At 40.2% G+C, this 21,760-nt stretch overlaps 1 protein-coding gene across 4 annotated transcripts in view; it reads right to left on the reverse strand.

The window, feature by feature from the left end:
* Positions 1-2,370: 2,370 nt before the first annotated feature.
* The window catches only part of riok1 (RIO kinase 1 (yeast)), a 59,716-nt gene continuing 40,326 nt past the window's right edge, over positions 2,371-21,760 (reverse strand). For all 4 annotated transcript variants that reach the window (XM_069920892.1, XM_069920891.1, XM_069920893.1 and 1 more), the window contains 6 exons: positions 20,433-20,539; positions 15,001-15,066; positions 12,978-13,094; positions 9,613-9,666; positions 5,063-5,209; positions 2,371-3,443 (listed from right to left, as the gene is read on the reverse strand). In XM_069920892.1, coding sequence (XP_069776993.1) covers positions 3,330-3,443; positions 5,063-5,209; positions 9,613-9,666; positions 12,978-13,094; positions 15,001-15,066; positions 20,433-20,539 — 605 coding nt within the window. In that variant the 3' untranslated portion in view covers positions 2,371-3,329. The remainder of the gene's footprint in view (positions 3,444-5,062; positions 5,210-9,612; positions 9,667-12,977; positions 13,095-15,000; positions 15,067-20,432; positions 20,540-21,760) is intronic.

Raw genomic sequence — 21,760 nt, forward strand, 5'->3', positions numbered from 1 at the left:
AGCGCAGTTGGGTCTTCAGCAGCATGGATTCGATGCTTGTGGACTCTGCCAGCTCGAGTACTTTGATGTTGGTGATGAAGTCATTCCATCCTATGTTGGTACAAAGCATTCAGAGATTGCAGAAGAAGGTACTTGATTGCTTTTCAATGGAAGTGCAGGTGAGGACAGAGACAACATCATGGATAAATAGATGCTTTCATTTACACAATCCCTAACCCAATTTTCCAAAGCAGAAATGGGAGCATACAGACGCTACACTGTGGTGCCCAGACTAGTCAAGTTTGTGTACATGCTCACAGACTGGTATGTGTGAATGAATCATAGAAGGTAAAAGGGTGAAAATGGTATCAAGAATTGTGAAAGAGCTTTGGAAACTTATTTGGCATGCGCTGGCTGATGGCACCCTTTACACCATTTATCACTAAACTCATGTACCAGAATGCAAGGCACTTACTTGATTGATCCATTCTGGAGAAAATAAGGATACCCAAAGCATTCACTGCCTCATGCTCCCACAAGTGAACCGGTTATTGACAAACATATCGAGGCAGCAGTTGCCCAAATACAGTCAGTTATTGAGCTTGGAAGAGTGATGTGAGACAGAAAGACCTTTCCCGTTATGTACTCTTTGAAAGAAATTATGGTTATTCACCAGGATTCAGAAGCACAGAAGAGCTGTTTGATTACAGAGGGCTTGGAATAAGTGTTCTAATGAGCCGTGGATTGGCAGACTTCATCAAAATTGTCAACACTGCAGAAAATTACCTGTAAGAACTAATAAAAATTCCTGAAAACTTGTGATCTTTCTGCAGGGAGGTGGAACTGGACAGTTCTGTGCTGTACCTTTAAATCTTATTGGATTCGAAGGAGTGCAGATGATATGGTTACTGGAGACTAGTCTGCCAATTCAGCCAAAAAAGGAGAAATATGGAAAAGTGAATATTGTGCACTCCAAGCTTGATGTTTATAGAATTATTCCTGATCCAAGCAACTGAAATTTGAACCCGAATGCCTCTTATGTTTATTATTGTGCCAATTTCGGATTTCCTGAGGTGATTGTGGTAAGAGAGGTTCTCTGGGATATGCACTGAAAGAATGTCTAGTCATTTTGGACAAGAGTTGCAGTTCTCTTACAACACTCCAGCAACCTACAGCATTTACATTATGGGATTGGTCTTGAAATGGATCAAAAATTCTGGGAGTGCTAAAGTAATGGGCCAGAACAATGCTGTGAAGTCAACGCTGAATTATGATGTTATTGATGGATGTGTGGATGTCTGGCTGCCTCAACGTGCGGAAGCACAATGAATATTCCAATGTACATTGGGAATGCAAATGGAGACAGTGTTCTTGAAACTGTTTCTGGATGCTGCTATAAATATCATTAAAGAGCCACGGATCTGACAGTGGAATTTGAATTTCCTTATATAATGCTGTGACAGTGGAAGAAAATTGGCCATTTTGTTTTTTGGACCTTTCCCCTTGCCCACTACACAGAATACAGACTTTTACTGGTCGAATATCAGAATTTATTGTATTTGATTGTGTAATTATTATTTGAGACAATAATTAGGGGCTGGTGTAAGAGCCAAATGCTCATTGTTTACCTTTGTCAGTTTCGCTGCAAGCATCGATGGCGTCCTGGGGTCCAGAAGCTGTGCATGTGCACTATGGACTGGGGGATGGGGCATGCACACAGTTGGAGCAGTTAGTTAGCCAGCGTTGACTGTAATGGTGAAATAGACTGTGGGTGAGTGAGGCTCCAATATTTTCTGTTGACTGTTACCGAGGAGATTGAACTTTACGTTACCAAAGAGACTGGTTGTTAGACATTCACCATTAGCAAGTTTAAGAACGTTACCACGGATGTTATGAGGCCTTTTGTGTTAATTACTAAACAGTTTTAAAACTCATCTGGACTTCGTTAATTCCTCAAACACAAAGAGCCCACTTAGCCTCCAAGCAACTTTTTTGTGGATACTAGTCGCTGCACCTAATATGAATAAAGATAAAGATTCTTACGAGGGAGGGATAGGGAGACACTTTAGGAGGGTCACCCCAATGGCGAGCGCTATCAATTGGCTCTTCATCCTGGGCACCACAATTTTATTCAAACAGCTACTGCAGGCAGGGCACAACCGGGGCGCTCCACTAGCTGAATGCTTGCTTTCATCTTTGTGTGTTGCTTTGGAGAACATTTAATTTTACAATTTTAAACTTTTATTTAACATTTTATTTATATATAAAAAATAGATATTTATTTCTTCTTTTTGGCAGTTTGGATTTCCAGTGGATTGAATTCTGGATAATGCGGATTCTACTGTAGAAGAGGAACCCATATGACCTGTAAATTGCATTTTAGAACTCAAATTCCATGCTTTCCATGCACAGATGCATGAACAGATTTATTACAAACCATGAAGATATTGTACAATTTCAGTAGCAGGAATTCTTGGTGAGGACAAAAAAGTACGCAAAGGTTTGTTGAGAGCCTCCACATTGTAATGGCAAAATGACATAAAACATCTTGAGCAATAGGGTGGAAATGTGCAAGCACAATATTGAATATATTCCCAATATTTTAAAATTCTCACCATAGTGGATTATGTCTGTGGTGCAGGAAGACTTACTCTGGGAACCTCTTAATAGAATTAGACAATTCTAAGGCAAGTATAAAAGAACTCAATCCACTTTGTCCCAATAACAGAACTTTACAATTATCCTAAAGCTCTCTGAACATGATTGCCAATATGTGCTGTATTTTAGAAAATTAAATTCTTTTGACCAGCATTAGTCAAATCTTTATTAATTCATTTGATTTAATAGCTGCAATATTAACCCAACTCTCTCTCCTACAATATAGCTCTTAATTTTAGTTTTAAACGACTTAATACATTAACATTAAAAGGTTTGTTACTAAATTCTGTTAAGTAACTTATGAACATTTCCAAAATCCACCTTTAAATTCCTTTTACTTACATGATAGGATACAGTAAGCGTTCATTAAAGTATTGGATAAAAACTAATATCTTCCATTCAACTCAAGCTAATTTATTAATTTAAACTGGAAAAGTAATTTGTACTGATAGTTTCATATTTGAAGGTAATACCTGGGAAAAAACAGATCATCTATCTTTACCCAAGGACTGAAAAAGTGGACATGGAGGATGATATGCAGAAGTAATTCGAGAGACAATAGCCATTGCAATGCAGGGGCTTTAGATATCCCTGGACAGATGAAGCTGGGAAATGGTATTCCTCAAGTCATAATATTGTGATAGCTGTCAATTAACAAACACAAGTAGTGCAAAACAAAATCATTCAAACTGCTAAGCTCTTCCTTTCTTCATTTTGGCAACCTTTTCCTTTCTTTTCTTGACATGCTTAGGTACTTTGTTTTTTCGTTTTTCTCGCTGGGCTTCTTTAACTAATCGTTTTTTATCCTGCAGATAAACAGATAGCATTACTTGAAGACACATGTCAAGCATCCAACCCTTAACATTTCCTTATTTTATATGGCTTGCCAATTAATTGCGTTAATTAACTCTCACTGATGCTCAGCTCGAGAACAGTCCCTTCAGCCCACATGTGATGAACACGATGTCCCACATCAAACTGAAATCTTGATGCTTGCATCTGACAGATATCTGTCCTTCCCCTTCATATTCACATGTCCATCCAGAAGCCTTTAAAATGCTTCTATTGTATCTGCTTCCACTACTACTTCTAGCAGCCTGTTCCAGGCACCTACAACTCACTGTGTAAAACATTTACTCTGCACATCTTCCTTAAACTTCTTTCCCCTCAATTTAAACACACACTTTTGCCCTGGGAAAAATATGTTGAATTTCTGCTCTATCAATGCCCCTCATGATTTTGTACATGTCCCTGTGATCCACTGCAGCAGCAGTAAGCAGACACAAACTTGAAGACTGTACAACAAGCTTTATTTGACTAAAAGTCTCTGCTACAGTAGTGGCTGTGATGGTGGTTCCTGAGTCACTGGCTCGGGAGAGGCTGGCTCAGGATTATATCCTAGCCGGGTGATTGACAGCCGGCTGGGTGGAGTTAGCCCCCTAGGTCTGTCCTCTGATGGTCTTCCTGCAGGTACAAAGATCGCCCCCCCTACAGTAGGCTAGTGGTATATCACCACAGTCCCCTCAGGTTCTAAAGCTCCAGAGAAAATAATCCAAGTTTGTCCAATCTCTCCCCATAACTCACTCTCTAAATCAGGACACATTCTCCACACCCATCCTGTAATTAGGCAACTATAATTGCACATAATATTCCAAGTGCAGCCTAACCAAAATTTTATATAGCTGCAACATTCCTTCCTCACTTTTATATTTAATGTCCCGCTTAATGAAACCAAGCAATACCACATAGTGCTCATCAAATACATTTTCATCTCAATCACACTAAACCCCTAAGTGGCATTGTTTGTTGGTGATTGAGGACTTCAAAATTTCCAAAATTGCTTAAAAAAAGGTGGTGTTGCCTTCTGTGGAAGCAGAAGGCAATTTTGTAATATTCCTTGTTCTGTACTACTACATGACAATAAAAGAGTCTTGACTGCAGACAATGGAAAGTAATCAGATTCATTAGTCAGTGATGCAGATCGTACTTCAGCCATGCAGACTCAGTAACCACCCCCCTCTTTGAATGACAATACCCCCCCCCCCTCTCCGAATCGAAGGGGAATATTTTGGCAGAATCCATTTTAACCTGGTCACTTTTAAAAAAAAACAACATATTTCTGTCAAAAATCCCCTACTAATTTAAATCTCTTTGGCATCTAGTCTCCATCACAGTCCTTGAAATATATATGCTGCCTTGAAGTCTGCTTTACAACTCATTGGCATTAACAAATAGCATTAACAATAAATAGCGAAATAAATGTTCAAGATTTGCAATTACTAAATTGCACCCATTCATTTTGCACAGGTACACTGCAAAATACATTTCATCTGAATTTATCACTATATCGCATGATGGCCAGGATTAGCAACAGTCTAATTCACTTTGCCAGAACGCAAAGGAATTTTGATCATTATACACTAACCTTTTTATTAGCTTTATCTTCCGGAACATGCTTCTGAGGATGGGTCTTTTCTTCATCTATTTCCGCATCAAGTTCTGATTCAGTGTCACCTTGATTGGAATTAGATTTGTCATCACTTTCTTCTGAACTCTCAAGAAGAGCAGGTACCTGGCACAAATAATTAAAATAAATTCTAGCTTTTGACCAAATATAATCTGCATCCAAAATTCATTAAAAAAAATTAAAATGCGAATTACCCATCACCAAGTTCATAATCAAGTGTTAAAACATGATTCACATCATGAAACAAGGTTTATTTAAGATACTGGGAAACACATCTTAAATCCATCACACTTTATACTGATTCAGGGATGAAGATTAATATTAATGATGTCGTCCCTGACTAAATTCCCTCAAATTATCTTGATCTTATGGAATGGCCTTCCCAGAAAGTAGGTCCCCAACATTTCTTCCCAACAGGCTTCACCTCATTTCTCTTTGTGCCTCAACTCAAATTAAAAAAAAAAATTTAGGATCCTTCTTCAAAATTAGAAATTTACCCAGAACAACTCTCACCTTCTTCCTTTATTTTAACAAACAAAAATTTGCAACCATCTTCCTTAACGTTTTCTGAAATGTCTATAAATATCGTTCTATGATATATATCCCTAATAACAAAACATTCATGTAAACATTCTAATGTCCCTATAAGATTCCGTAGAATGCAATGGACAGAAATTATCGATGCCTAACTCACCCTCCTCAAATTGGCCAACCGACGACACGAGCTCGTGAAGCTCCTTTTCCACTCGTGCAAAATCCCCGTGCAGGCTCATCTGGTGGACGTGCTCCAAATGCTCGCTGCCAGCATCGAGCTAAGTGCGCATGCGTTGATGCAGTCCATGGTATATCCACACTCTCAGACACACCGGCCACTGTTGAAGCTGCCATTGCAGGGCATGCACCACCATGCTCCTTTGGCTTCGTAAATGGTGCCGGCCTTCGCGCATGTGGCCTGCAGGAAGAAGCCTACCAACAGATCCCGAGACTCCGCCCACATCCACAATAGGCAAGAACTGAGCCTTTAGTTCTTACTCCAGCCCCTAATTATTATACTGAGAATGTAGTGTCTCTAATAATAATTACATAATTAAACAATCCATTACATTTCACAATTAACTACATAATATTCGAACATTACACAGGTCTTCTTTCTTCAACTTTAACACCACTCTGCAGTCTGTGTAATGGGTAAAGTACGAAACAAAACCAACGAAATAAAGTCAGTTTGTACTTATCAAAGTTCCTCCATCTTCTGTAGAATTCTTGAGTTAAAAATGTTGACCAGTAAACCTCAGATCTTCCTCCGACAGAATAGACACAGCTTTCCTTTCCAGGTACATCTTCAGCATGTCGTCTGGCTTTCTTCCTTTTTCTAGCACTCTGCTTCTCATAGTAAGAATATGAACTTTTCAAACCTGATTTTGAAGATTTATCTGATCTCCGTTTTTAACCTTCCCTGTGGTTGGTCAGAAGTTAAGATTCGAATAACACGTCAACAGCCATAGCTTGCGGCTCCTACAAATCTCTTTTAACTAGAACTGCATCCTTTTCAACCACTCTAGCTTCTAGCTTCTGTCTTTTCCTGCAATTCCAGATTAAATTTTGCAACTTCTGATTAGGCCCTATTTTCTAACCATTTAATTTTGAAGCCTTTTATTAGATTCTCTCTGCATTCAATTCTTTTAATAGGAAAGTAATTCTATTATTATCTTCTGAGAAGTTACTAATTTGATCTAGAATGAACAGGTCATGTGATATATTGGTACTTCTGCTTTCCGCCCTGCCGTAGTAAACTCAGTGTTTGAATTTCTTCATCTTCCTTATTACATTGCTGAAATGCAATTTCTCTATCTTTCTGCATAGTTATTAGCTGGGCCTTCAAGTTACATTCTTGATTGTTTTCAGTACTCAGCTGTCTTGTGTTATTAACCAATTACTTGCTCTCTTTCAAACGATGACTCTCCTTCCCCAACCCTGATAAAACTGAATCTCTTTCCTCAATAATTGTATTAATTTCTTCAGCAGTTATTCCTTTCTTCTGCTTTCTGGCTTTGCAAATTCTATCTACCATTAAATCTCTATTCTCATCAACGGCTTTCTGGACCTTTCCCTTGGCCACTTTCAAAACTGAAGAATCATTGGATTCATTCTCCTCCTTTTGAAATTCAATTTTGTTTCCAAGTACAAAGTTACAAGTTACAATTTTGTTTCCAAGTACAAAGTTCACTCTTTTTGTGATTATTCAATATTTCCAAGTCCTTTTTCAACATTTTGTTCTCTGTAGGCAGTGCACCAAATTGTTAGTCACATGCGCCTTTATTCCATCAGCGCAATTTTCTGCGTTTGTCAGTTTTGCAGCATGTTGTGAGATTTCTTCATTGACCTTGTCTACTGTAACCTCTGGACTGCAGAAGCTACTTTCAGATTTGTTCTCAGTCATTTGGTTTAGTCCTGCCTCAGATTCAATTCACAGGAATAATCACCAGCAGTATTTGCAACATCTTCTAATACTTTACTTTCATCTATGGATGACGAAAATAATTCCTTTATTGGTTTAGAGGACTTAAGATTTATTTTCACATTGATCGGTTTTCTTTTTCTTCAGAAGTGAATTTCTTATTTACAGTCTTTTGCTGTTCCTACAATTCATCAAGTTTCACAACTGAAATCCCGTTGACATCTCTGTCTGACGGGGTGATTAGTAGTGTTTGAACCCCAGCAACACCATGCTTGGGGAGGATTTGTCTAGGTATATTCATGCCTTGTGACTGTGGTACAAAAGGCTCTGCCTTAGCATCAAATGCTCTCATTTCATGTGATGACTTCTTACCATCTGACCTCTTTGAACTTGCCAGTACCTTCATCAGCCTTCTTAGCAACAAGTTTTGATTTCACATCCAATTGTTCCCTTTTTCTCCTTAGCTCCAATAGCTCCTCCTCCAGTTGCATTTGATGCCTCCTTAGCTGCTCCCCCATATCCTCTAAGGCGTATTTCTCTTCCAGTGCATCTTCTTGTGCTTGAACAGCAGCCAACTGAGCTTTTATATATTGCGATGAAGCTCTTGAAACATGGGAAGCCCCGGAGCCCATTTTGGAACTTATTTTACATCTCCTGCTTCCTGGCTCAAGGAATGAATGTCGCTTTCCCATTCTCAGCCTCAACTTGTAAGACACTATGGGAGTCTGCAGTTACCCTCACCAGCCACAGTAAGACCACCTGTCTAAACCGAGGCTCTAACATCAGTTTCTGCTGGACTTACTTCTGGAACATCAGTTGTTGCCTGGAAATCTGACTCCTTTTCAAATTCGAATCGTACATTCTCTTTGCCAACATTTTATGACACATTTTACCCATTTCTGTACCACTGACACTAGAATCAGCTGACGCCACTTGCAGTGTTTTTGCGCAGTTTTTACTCTTATCAACTGAAGCTGCCTCCTCATCATCTTTAATTGCCGGCTTCAGTCTAGCGACGACAGCACCATTCTCACCTGTGGTATTTAGCCTTCATCGCTTCAGTTCTGCTCTGAGATCTGCCACCTTCAGGCCTTCAATACATTGCTCCTCAACAGAAATGCTGATGGGAGCTGCAGGCATTTTACTAGTCTTATTCCACTGTCTGTCAAGCTCGAGCACTAAGCACGCAAAACACAAGCCAATTCACCAGTTCCCAATGGACTAGTGGTAGCAAATCCAAATTGATCAAAACTCACCATAAGTACACAGGAGTCCACAGACGCTAGCCTACCGCATCTGATGGCTGTAATATGCCACTGTTAACAAGCGAGTTTCAACCACAACATCTATCTATAATATCACTGATTTTCAAGAAATGGCTTTACCAATAAGTCAACAAAATCCTCTTCTCACAGATTAGAAGTTTTGGACTCTTTTTCTGATGTTGATGGATATGGATTACAAACTGTAAAGCAACTCCACATTTCTAAGATGGCCATCCTATTGCTTTCAATGCAATTCAATTTCCCCTTAGTGCAGTCCAAATGTACCAAAAGAATAATTTCTGTCGACTTAATGAAACATTCATGTAAACGTTCTAATGTCCAGAAAATGTTTCGTATAACATAACAGACTCACAGAAATTATCAACACCCAATTCACCCTCCTCGAATTGCAACTGACGAAGCAGGCTCGAGATCCTTCTTTTCTATGTGTGCAAAACCCCCGTGCATGCTCATTTGGTGGATATGCTAGGCCTGGCTTCAACAGCTTGCTGCCAACACTGAGCCAAGTGCCTATGCGTTGACCCAGTCCATCACATATGCGCACTGGCAGACACACCGTTGGGGCTGAGCCAACAACACATGTGCTGCCAAGCTCCTTTGGCTCCATAAATGGTGCTGGCCTTCCCTCATGCGGACTACGGGAATAGGCCTACCTGCAGATCATGGGCCGTCGCCGCCCGTGGCCACAACAGGTAAGAACCGAGCATTTTGTTCTTGCACTTTACATCCAAACCCCTTTTTCAAAGCAAAACCACAAATCTTACCTCCTGAACGCCTGTTAAGTCCTTCTTCATTCCTGTTACTGTCTGGTACAGAATCTAAGCAAAACCACAAATCAGATGGCATCCTGAAAATGGTTATTTTAAAATGTATTGATAAAAAGATAGAACCACACTTAATACATTTCTGGCTGCAGTATTTTCTAAAAATATTAATTTTTAAGCTTCTCAAAGAATAAATCTGAATAGCACTAAATGATTTAAAATGAGTGCAAATGGCTCTTTTTGTTCAAAGCAACCCCTTGGGATGAAGGATGACTTGCTTCCATTCCATTTCTGAGCTTGGACTCTTGGGTGTGTGCTCCTTCAACTAAGTGACAGTTCCTTTCCTTCCCCATGGCTGCTTTCCCATTTTGGGTAGGTCCAGAGGAAGAAATGCCTACTGGTCTGGAAGATGTCAACTTTATTTTTCCCTCCAGACTGACTTCGAGAAAAACTTTCAGTCCTTTCATTGCACTTCTGAGAAACTCTTTCTGTGACATGGTTCACTGCAGAGTGCTCACGTTAGGAGTCTGGTGTTAGGCTTGCAGATGATGGAGTCTGCTTACCATAGATGACTAAGCATGATCAGAGCCTCAATGTTAGGGGCGTCTGCCTGGGAGAGGGCAACCTATGGACGCTGCGAGACCAGCTTTTCCCTCGAACATTTCTGTGTTTTTAGCACAATGACATTCCTTGCCTATCTTAACAATGGATTTGTTGGATATTATAGAAGCATATATGGTGGTTCGTCTCCAGTGCTCTGAGGTGTTTACTATAGGCTGTAAATTTTTATGAAACAAACAGGAGTGCAAAACTTCAAAGGAGTTCTATGCATTCATCGAGAGAAGGTTCACAAAATATGTCTTATGTCAGGGCAGGTTAGCCCATGAAATTAAGGAGTTAAAAATTACCCCATTCATAAATTATATTTCAATCATTAAACCATAAGTGAAACAAAGACAGAGGCATGCATATAGGAGGAGGAGGTTGTCACATTTTCCAACCACCAGTGGTTAGCCATGGCATTTCCACAAAACACGCAGAGTGGGCAGCATCAATCGGCACCCACACCCCATCGTTGGTGATAGTAATAGTACTGTACATTGACACCAGCACCAAATAAGTGTCCTTCACCTCCCCCCCCCCACCCCCCCTACAATACCCAGAACAGGAAGCCAGGCAGCGAACAGCACCACCACATGATGAAGTTTCAGCACCCGTTCCATCCCTCTCCACTTCAGCAGTAACAGGTTCACATGGGCGTCCACGTTTGTGGCTGTGGCGCAACTGCTCCCGAGTTTTCCTTTGCTGAACCTAAGCGTGGGGTAAGGCACCACATCCTCAACAATGGCCTCCCACTCCAGGCCAGTGTGCATCACCCGTCTTTCTCCCCCCACCCCCGAGAAGCTCACCTTCGCCAAGGAGTTTTTTTTAAAACAATGGAAGAACTGAGGATAGTGTGGTGCTCTGACACCCCCTGGGCCAAACCCCTGTACATGGTACCGAAGGCAACAGGAGGGTGGAGGCCATATGGTTACTATCGCCGCCTCATTGAGGCCACCACATCTGACAGGTATCCCATGCCTCTTATCCAAGACTTTGCCGCTAACTTACAAGGGACATCGGCTTGGTAACTAGATGCTCTTCTTCGACTCCCCACCCGCAAACCCTGCCCCAGTGTACTAGCAGCATGGAGATAGCAGGTTTTTGACACGGTGCACAACCTGGCGCACCCAGCCATCAGAACATCTGTCAAAATAGTGGCCAGTAGGTTCATCTGGCATAGCTTCTGGAAACAGGTCAGTGGGCCAAGACTTGCATGTTCTGCCAGACGTCCAGAGTGCAGACACATTAAGGCACCCCCTAGACTTTCGAGCTGAAGCCATGTCCATATTGACATTGTAGAGCCACCACCGGTCTCCCACGGGGCAAGATAGCTCCTCACCATGAGTAACTGCTCTATGAGGTGGCTGGAAGCAGTCCTGCTGGCCGACACAACAACTGAGACCTACACTAGGGCACTGATTAACACCTAAGTGCCGAGATTCAGAGGCCCGGAGCATACACCCTCAACAGAGGTACACAGTTCACTTCAGTGGTGGCCAGTTTGCTGGGAACCCAGCTCCACCACAGCACAGCCTACCACCCTCAGGCCAATGGGTTGGTGAAGTGGTTCCATAGGCACTTACAGGTGGCCTTAATGTTCAGCTCAGGGGCCCGAACTCGGCAGATGAGCTACCCTGGGTCCTCCTGGGGATCTGCACCTCGCCAAAAGGCTTTAATGCCTCAGCAGCCAAGATGATGTATGGTGCGCTGTTGGTGATACCAGGGGAGTTCTTGGCTGCCACCGAGGACTCAGAGGATCCGGCGGCCTTAATGACTAAGCTGAGGGGAAAACTGGGTACTCTGGCCCCTCCACAGCATGGCCAGGCCAATCCTATGTCCCCAAAAATTTAGAGAGCTGAATATACAGCAAAGGCTGTATAGACACAACGGGTTAACATATGTGCTGGATATTAAAGGTAAGGAAAAGACTTTCACCATCAACCGCATCAAGCCAACATACAAGAACATTAGCCAACAGGTCTCCACTCAGCCCCCATGACAGAGGAAGGCCATTGAAATGGTGAACAGTGTTTTGATCGCCGGTTTTTATGGGGGGGGGGGGGGGGGGAGATGGTCGTGTAGCAGCCTGCTAACCGGTACACAAGATGGCTGATGAACACTGCGACCATGCAGACCCCGCGTGGGCCAATAATCTTCATTTCAGGTGACAACCTGCATGGCAGGAAACAACGAGCAATGGTGGGAATGCTGACCAATCCAAGGCCAGTGCTGCTGTGACGTCACTCCTGTTGTCAGCAGCGGGGAGAAAATATAAGCAGAGCTGCCAGTGCAATAAATCAGTCTTTGACTTCTTGGGTGTGTGTCATTCTTTCCACTCTTCACGGTAGTGCACACGCTACAATATGTTTGCAAAACTGAAGTAATTGGAAAGCCAGATCTGTTGGTGAGATCTACAACAATTCCCATTGTGAAGCAGCCAGGTTTTCCAGATGGCAATTTATGGATTTGTCAGCAGAGATGCTGACATCAGTACAGGCTATTGTATATATCCTGCCACAGTGGTGACTTCTGATTATATTTTTGTATTAAAATCCACACCAGTGTATTGGAATTATAAATTTCATTGGAATGTAGAGCTATTTTGGGGGAAGATACTTGCAGAAATTATTAAAAATTACTGGCAAATCGACATGCATCTAAGGACAAGACAATACCCTTTTGTGGACTATTCTTTAATCAGTAAAACATTGTAATATCTTTATACATTTAAAAAAAAGCAGATCAAAAGGACCACCACTTACATTGTCATGTTGCTGATCTAAAATATTTTCCTCCTTTAACTTTGTCATAATGTCAACATCTCGCTCATAATGTTTCACTTCATTCAATGTCCTGGGAATGTATGCCTTTTTGAACACCTACAACAAAATACATAAAACAAACTTAGTCATGTTCAAATGTACAACTAACCAGGGTAATGGACTATAAATAATGTGTTCTTTCTGTCAAAATTTATACTCTCCCAATCTACTATCTGTAATTACATTGAATAGAAACAAATAAAAATTCAAAGCACCTCAAAAATTGCACATTTACTTTAATGATTTTACAAGTGATACTTTTTTCCTCCACGTTTAACTTTGTACAAATACAAATTATAGCACCCACACTTCTGAGTCAAAAGGTGGCACTATGGAAAGTATTTTAACTAATTGTATAATAGGTTGTTTTGATAATTCAAGTGTCCCAGAATGCAGCAGATATGGCCAAGTCCATCTCAGGCAATAAGAAATATACATGAGGAACTACCTCAAGAAGGCAGTCAATATAATAAAGGAGCCAGATCATCTTGGTCACAACCTCTTCTCACCTCTACCTTTGAAAAGGTACAGAAGTCTTAAGTCCAATGACCGTAGGTTCAATAATAGTTTATTTCCAATGGCCATCAGTCTCCTGAACCTCTCCTACTACACTAACCATCATCTACTTCAACACCATAATAAAACCCTGTCTGCACTATTGTAATACATCTTTTTTTCTTGCATCCCAGTAACTGTAAATATCTTTGTATTTATTATATTTTTCTCATCGAGTTCAATGTATACCAATGTAGTTGTTATCTTGTTTTTTTAAAACAACAAGAATTTCAGTGCATATACAAACTGTACAAGGTATATGACAATAAACTATTAGAATCAAGGCTTAATCCAAGATTTGAATGAATAAATGATGAACCAGAGGAAATCTGCATTATTAAGATAGAATTAAATCGATGCATCTATTGCATTCAAGCATTCCTGCCAGGTGCACAGAACAGCATGGAGTTTCCCCTATTGCTCTGATCAACATTCTTCCTTCATAACTTCACCAGAAACTCGAATTTGACCACATTTTTTGGGAGTTTTATGTCCAACCGTTTGCCAAACTTGCCCAAAGAATGTTAAGGTAATGTTTAGGAAAGGTGACAAAATATTCAGATGTTATGCATTCAAGCTGGCAAGTATTAATGAATGAAACCCAGCACGTGAAATTAGATGTGTTGCAGTGATTGAAGTGAATATACTGAAGGATGGAAAGTGAAGAGAATGAGTCTTGATAGGACAATGTAGTGCTGGAAACTAGAGGTAAGAAAGGCTCAGGGAAGACTTCAGTGACAGATGAATTGAGGGGCATGCTTGAAATTCCTGGTATCTGCATTGGAGAGCATTTGGGGATTGCAATTCAACTGGTAAACAGTCTGATTCAGCCCACGGCTGAAACCTGGGGGAGGGGGATGGATTAAGTTAACAGCACTATTACAGCATTTGTCAAGGGTCAGGGTTAGGTCTTCCAAATAATTTGCTGCTGAAAACAGCAGTATATCCTTATACTTGTCCAGCCATTTGATGGGGAAGTCAAATGTGTATCTTTAGCATATATATGAAAGTTGATCCTACTACTGCTGCACTGTCCCCAAGGGATAGCATTTAGAGGGACTGTTTGTGTCATGGTGCAATATTTTTTTTCCTCCAGGAGCTCCCTTCTCTCAAACAGTTGGGCCTACTGGACCAGGATGCAGCCGCACTGCAACTGACAAAAAAAATGAGCTCGTCTCTCACGATGACTACGTGAACCTACTCTAAAAGCAAGTATTTATAGCATCTAACCACAAATGCCTTAACATAAGTTAATGTATTCAGCACAGACAGTAACACTGAATAGAGCATTAACGTATAATATACATGAGTCCATCAAAGTAGATAATGTACCTATGGCAAAACTGCACAAAAATATATCTGAAGGGCTATGGATGGCAAAAATATAAACAATAAATCTACCACAGACCTCTTCATCTACTTTGTCCTGGTTGGATCGTTCCTCCTCTGTTCTATTTGCAGTTAATTCCATTGCCTAATAACATGTTTAAAATATTAGTGATGTAAGACACATAATGAATAAGGATTTTAATATTTATTTGTACACAAATCATTCGTATTTCATTGGACAAATTCACAAATGATAACAAATGACTTAAGGGGCATAAAGCTCCAAGTGCATTGACTAGGAAGGATAGCAGTCTTCAGGGAGAAAAAAAAGACACCTGGCATTATCTGAGATGAAATTTATTACTAAGAGTGAAGCATTCTTAAGAGCAGTAACAGTAACTTAAACTAAATCATGCAATTTTAAAAAGGATGCAAGAATATGAGACTTCAGGATTCATGTTGTTGGCAAGTTGACATTGCCAATAAAAAGTTCTGTCTTTATAATTAGCGGCACTGATTACAGTTACTATCTTGAAAGTATTTAAACACAATTAAACACTTAGGTTATCAGTTAAACCACTGGTTTCAGTTGTGGGCATGGCACAGTATGAAAGGCTGTCAAGACTTTGAAGAGCCAGAAGAGAAATAATAGACTGGCACCAGTGAGAAGGAATTTCAGATAGAAAGATATTAGCAGAATATTCAATACGGTTGAGTTCAATTTGAGATTTAAGGAGAAATGAAGGTAGGATGTGTCGTTATTTCAGTGGAGTAAAGAGAATTACAGTGGGATGAGAGAGGAACTGGCCAAAGTAGGTTTGAAGGGGCACTAGTAGGAAAGACAGCAGAGCAGCAATGGATGGAGTTCCTGCAGAAAACGAGGAAGGTGCAGGATAAATACATAATAATAAAGAAATAATTGAATGGAAAAAATGTCACAATTGTGGCTGATAAGGGAAGTCAAAGCCAACGTAAGAACAAAAAAAGAGGGCACACACAAAACAAAAATTAGTGTGAAGATGGCAGAGAAGGAACTTTTTAAAATCTTGCAGAAGGCAAGTAAAAAAGATACAGAGGGAACAGATGAAATATGAAAGGTGAGCAAATATATCAAAGAGGATACAAAAAGCTTCTTGAAGTATATAAAGAGTAAGAGAGTAGAAATAGGACAATTAGAAAGTGACGCTGGATAAATAATAATGGGAAACAAGGAGATGGCAGAGAATTAAATGAGTATTTTGCATCAGACTTCAATGTACTGCTTCCTGCCTATTAACCAATGGTCTAACCATGCTGTCAATGATCCAGTGTACTGGATCTCCAAGTGTGTCAGAGAAGGAAAGTGAATGTAGTTACTATTTGAGGGTGCTCAGAAAGCTGAATAGTCTTAAGGGTGGACAAGTCTCCCAGACCAGATGGATTGCACCCTCAGGTTTTGAAAGTAATGAAAAAGTTCTGGCATGGTCCCGGAGGACTGGAAAAAAATATCACAATTGTCACCCCAGCATTCAAGAAGGAAGAGAAGCAGCAGAAAGGAAATTATAGACTGGTTAGCCTGACGTCAGTGGTTGGGAAGACGTTGAGGAGTCGATTGTCATGGATGAGGCCACCGAGTACTTGGAGGCACATGACAAGATAGGCTCAAGCCAGTGTGGTTTTCCTTAAGGGAAAATCTTGCTTGACAAACCTATTGGAAATCTTTGAAGAAGTGACAAGCAGGCTAGATAGGGGAGATGCAGTGGATGTTGTGTATTTGGATTTTCAGAAGGCATTTAACAAGGTGTCACGTGGCTACTTAAGATAAAAGCCCATGGTATAACAGCAAACATTACAGCATGGTTAGACCATTGGTTAATAGGCAGGAAGCAGTGAGTCAGAATGCAGGGATCATATTCAGGGTGGCTGCCACTTGCTAGTGGTGTTCCACAGAAGTCAGTGTTGGGGCCACTTCTTTTTACTTTGTACATCATTGATTTAGATTATGGAATAAATGGCTTTGAAGTCAAGTTTGCAAAGGCAGGTGGAAGAGTAGATAGTGTTGAGGAAAGAGGGAGGCTGCAGAAGGACTTAGATGAGGAGAATGGGCAGAAAAATGGTAAATGAAATACAATGTCAGGAAGTGTATAGTCATGCGTGGTTGAAGAAATAAACACGCAGACTATTTTCTAAATGTGGAGAAAATTAAAAATACCCATATGCAAAGGTACCTACCTGGGAGTCTTGAACACTTATAGGTTGACTTGGCAATGAAGAAGGCAAATGAAATGCTGGCATTCGTTTCAAGAGGAATAGAATACAAGAACAGGGATGTGATGTTGAGTCTTTATAATACAGTGGAGAGACCTCACGGAGTATTGTGAGGAGTTTGGGCTTCTCATTTAAGAAAGGATGCGCTAAAGAGAGTTCAGAGGAGATTCACAAGGATGATTCAAGAATGAAGGGTTTAATCATACAAGGAACATTTCATGGCTCTTGGCTAGTACTCATTAGAAGATAGGAGAATGAGGCATGTATGGTTGAAAGGCATGGAAAGAGTAGTTAGAACTATAGAACCATGGAACAAGGAACATTATAGCACAGAAAATAGACCTTTCTAGTCTATGTTGAACTATTGTTCTGCCTAGTCCCACTGACCCGACCAGAGCCCTCTATACCCCTCCCATTTATGTGCTTGCCCAAAATTTTCTTAAAATTGAGACCGCATTCACCACTTTAGCTGGAAGCTTGTCTCAAATTCCTACTATTCTATGTGAAGATGTTCCCCCAAATATTCCCTCTAAACTTTTCCCGTTTCATCTTTAACATGTCTTCTGGTTTGTATCTCACCAAATCTTAGTGGATAAAGCCTACTTGCATCGACTTTGTTTATAACCCTCACAACTCTCAAATCTCCCCTCATTCTTCTACACTCCAGGGAATAAAGCCCTAACCTGTTTAATCTTTTCCTGTAATTCAGTTCCTGAAGTCCAGGCAACATCCTAGTAAATCTTCCCTGCACTCTTTCAATCTTATTGATATCTTTCCTGTAGTTAGGAGACAAAAACTGCATACAATACTCCAAATTTGGCTTCACCAATGTCTGGTACAACTTTACTATAACATTCCAACTCCTGTACTCAATATTTTGATTTATGAAGCCCAGTATGCCAAAAGCTCTCTTTACAACCCTATCTACCTGTGATGCCACTCTCAGGGAATGTATTGGTATTCCCAGGTCCCTCTGTTCTACTGCACTACTCATGTGCATATCCTTCTTTGATTTGTCCATTCAAAAAGCAACACCTCACACTTTTCTGCATTAAATTCGATCTGTCATTTTTCAGCCCATTTTTCCAGCTGGTCCAGATTCATCTCAAAGCTTTCCTCACTGTCCTCAACACTTCCAATCTTTGCGCCATCTGCAAATCTGCTATCCAATTTACCACATCATCCAGATCATTGATATAGATAACAAACAATGGTCCCAGCACCGATTCTTGAGGCACACCACTAGTGCTTGGCCTCCAGTATGAGAAGCATTTATCCACCGCCACTCTCCTGACTTCTGTATAGCCAATGTTGAATCCAATTTACTCATTCATCACGAATAGTGAGTGAGCCTTCCTAAGTATCCTCCCATATGGGAACTTGACAACATCCACAACCTTTCCTCCACCTCAAAAAAACTCTTAAGATTGGTTAAATGCAACCTACCACACACAAAACCATATTGACTATCCCTAATCAATCTCTGGCTACCCAAATACTTGTACATCCAATCTCTTATATCGCCTTCCAATAACTTACCTATTACTGACATTAAGATAACCAGCCTATAATTTCTTGGGTTACTTTTGGAGCCATTTTTAAACAACAGAATAGCACAAGCTTCCTCTCCCCCACCTCCCCACCCCCCCGACCTACCCAAATCCTCTCGCAATTTCTACACTTGCCTCCTTCAAGCTTCAAGGAAATATCAGGCCCTTGGGATATATCCACCCTTATTTTCTTTAAGACAGCAAACATTTCATCCTCTAGTCTGTAAAGGTTCCGTGACCTTAGTGCTTGTTTCCTTACTTTTCTAAGCTCTGTGCCAGTTTCCTGAGTGTACTTTGATCTTAAAAAAAAAAACATTTAAGATCTGCTCCATCTCTTTTGGCTCCATACAAAGCTGTCCACTTTGATCTTCAAAAGGACCCAATTTTGTCCCTTAATACCCTTTTGCTCTTAATATATCTGTAGAAACCCTTTGGATTTTTCTTCACATTGTCTCCAAAATAATATCTTCTTTTAGCTCTCCTAATTTGCTTCTTGAGTTTTCTTGCCTCTTTTATACTCAAGTACCTATTTGCTCCTTGTGCCTAATTTGCTATATTCCTTCTTAACGAGATCCCCAATATCTCTCAAAAACAAAGGTTCCCTACGCCTGTTAACTTTGTCTTTAACCCTGAAAGGAACATTCAAAATCTGTACTCTCAAAATTTCACCTTTGAAGGCCTTCCATTTACCGAACACATCCTTGCCAGAAAACTACCTATTCCAATCCATGCTTTCTGGATCCTTCCTCCAAAATAGGCCTTTCTCCAATTTAAAATAACTAGAAACTAATGGCATTATGATATATTCTCTGCACTCTTTCTATCTTATTAATATCTTTCCAGTAGTTAGGTGACCATACTGTGCACTATACTCCAAATTTGGCCTCACCAACTTTACCATAACATCTTGACTCCTATATTCAATACTTTGATTTTTGAAGGCCCCTCCACCAAAAGATCTCTTTACAACCCTATCCACCTGTGACACTAGTTTCAGTGAATTATGTATTAGTATTCCCAGAACCCTCTGTTCCACTGCACTTTTCAATGCCCTACCATTTACCGTGTAGGTCCTTTTTTTGGTTTGTCCTTCCAAAATGCAACATCTCATACTTGTCCATATTAAATTCTAGATACCATTTTTTCCAGCTGGTCCAAATCTCTCTGCAAGCTTTGAAAATCTTTACCTTCCACAATGCCTCCAATCTTAGTGTCATCTGCAAAGTTGCTGATCCAATTTATCACATTATCATCCAGATCAGTGATATAGATAACAAACAATGGTCCCAGCAGTGATCCCTGAAACACACATTTAGTGCATGGAATTTTGGGATTTCCTCACAGAATGGGCTGATACTATAATTGCCTCAGCTCTAACAGAAGCATACAGCTATAACATACTCATGTTTGCAATTGGTTTTCACAATTTAAGTGAGAATTACATGAGCAATCTGCAGATAATTTACAAAGAAATTTTATAGCATATAATGCGGCCTTTCTGGTCAATTAGTGCAGTCATTTATTCCACATGGTGAATGAAATAAATTGTCAAACCTACTTGCTAGTTGAGCAAGCATATAAATTATCTTCCAGTATCAGTGAGGTGAGATATAAATTAAATTTATTGCAAAACTGAATATTATATAATTAAAACAGTATAGCTTTCTGCATATTGGTACTTAAATTTTGAATCACGGAGCAAAAAAAATTTCACCTTTTGAAGGTAAGCATCAAGGTTGTCTTCTGCAATTGAAGGATCTGTGACAAATTCAAAAAGTTCTCGCACAGTCATCACAGCGACGTTGCGTTTACGGAAAAATTCTACCATATAAAATAAAGAACTTTTTGAATTAAAAAGTAATGAGAATCATGCAAAACATCTTTAAACTTTGTTCAATTTGAAAGACAAGCACTTAAATTCTCAAAAATCGCAACCTTAATCTGTAAAAATAATTTCCTTGAAATCTCAAATGTTCAGTTATTTGTGTCTAAAATAGTGATAAAACAACAAAATTATTTGAAAATAAATTAGCAAATAATAAAAAATTTGAAGTTACACGTCTTGCGTGAGGAAATGTGGCCTCTCAGTCTGGAATGTTTGTTTTGCAGGTGTGAAGTGCCAGTTGATGAAGTAGACAAAGACGATGTGGTCAAACAATAATCATGGCTTTTACTAGCAGAAACTCATGGTCCAATAATGAAAGACAATAGGTGCATATACAGTTATATCCAAGGGGAGAGTCCTTAACAGTAGAGATAATGCACATCCAATGTTAGTACAGTAAGGCTCGCCAGAGGGGAGACAGGCAGCTTGGCAGACATTCACCACAGGGTGGTCACACAGATTGGTGCTATATTTAGCACCAGCACAGAACACATTTCGCTCTCTCTACCTCATGGTCCAAGCCCCAGATTCTGCTCCATGCCAGATCACTACTGTGGACGTCACTCAGAAGGACCACAAGCAAGCTGAGCCTTAGTATTGCAAAAGATCAATACTTGCAGTAGTGCCACACCTCCCAATTATCAGAGGTCCAGGAGTGTGTTCCAGAGTCACCTCCCAATGATCAGGAGTCCAGGAGGGTATGTAGAACCCCTGCTTATAGTGTGAATCTCATCACCATCTTTGTGAATTAGCAATTGTGTACTGTTTAACTTTTTCCCACGCTATTTTATAGATTATGTGTGTATAATTTTATTTCCGTTATGATTTTCCCATGCTATTTTATAAATTGTGCGCGCGTGTATTTTATTCCCATTATTTTTTTCATGCTCTTCTATAAATTGTTGTGTTAATAAAAGCTATGCATCATTGCAAACCCTTGTGTCCAGACTCTTCTCTGTGAACCCACCAAATCTGATACTTTTTCTCAATGCAACAATTGATGCTGCGAGCAGGGTTCAAAGAGTTACAACTGGACACGTGGCGTTTTAACCATGTAGGAGAGCGAGACTGTTTTAACCATGTGGGAGATTGTATTGATTACTTTGTGTGTGGATGTCCTATCAGGTGCGTGGTTTATTGTGTACCTGCTCACTAAC

Source organism: Narcine bancroftii, chromosome 2, assembly GCF_036971445.1.
Source record: "Narcine bancroftii isolate sNarBan1 chromosome 2, sNarBan1.hap1, whole genome shotgun sequence".
Classification (NCBI taxonomy): Eukaryota; Metazoa; Chordata; class Chondrichthyes; order Torpediniformes; family Narcinidae; genus Narcine; species Narcine bancroftii.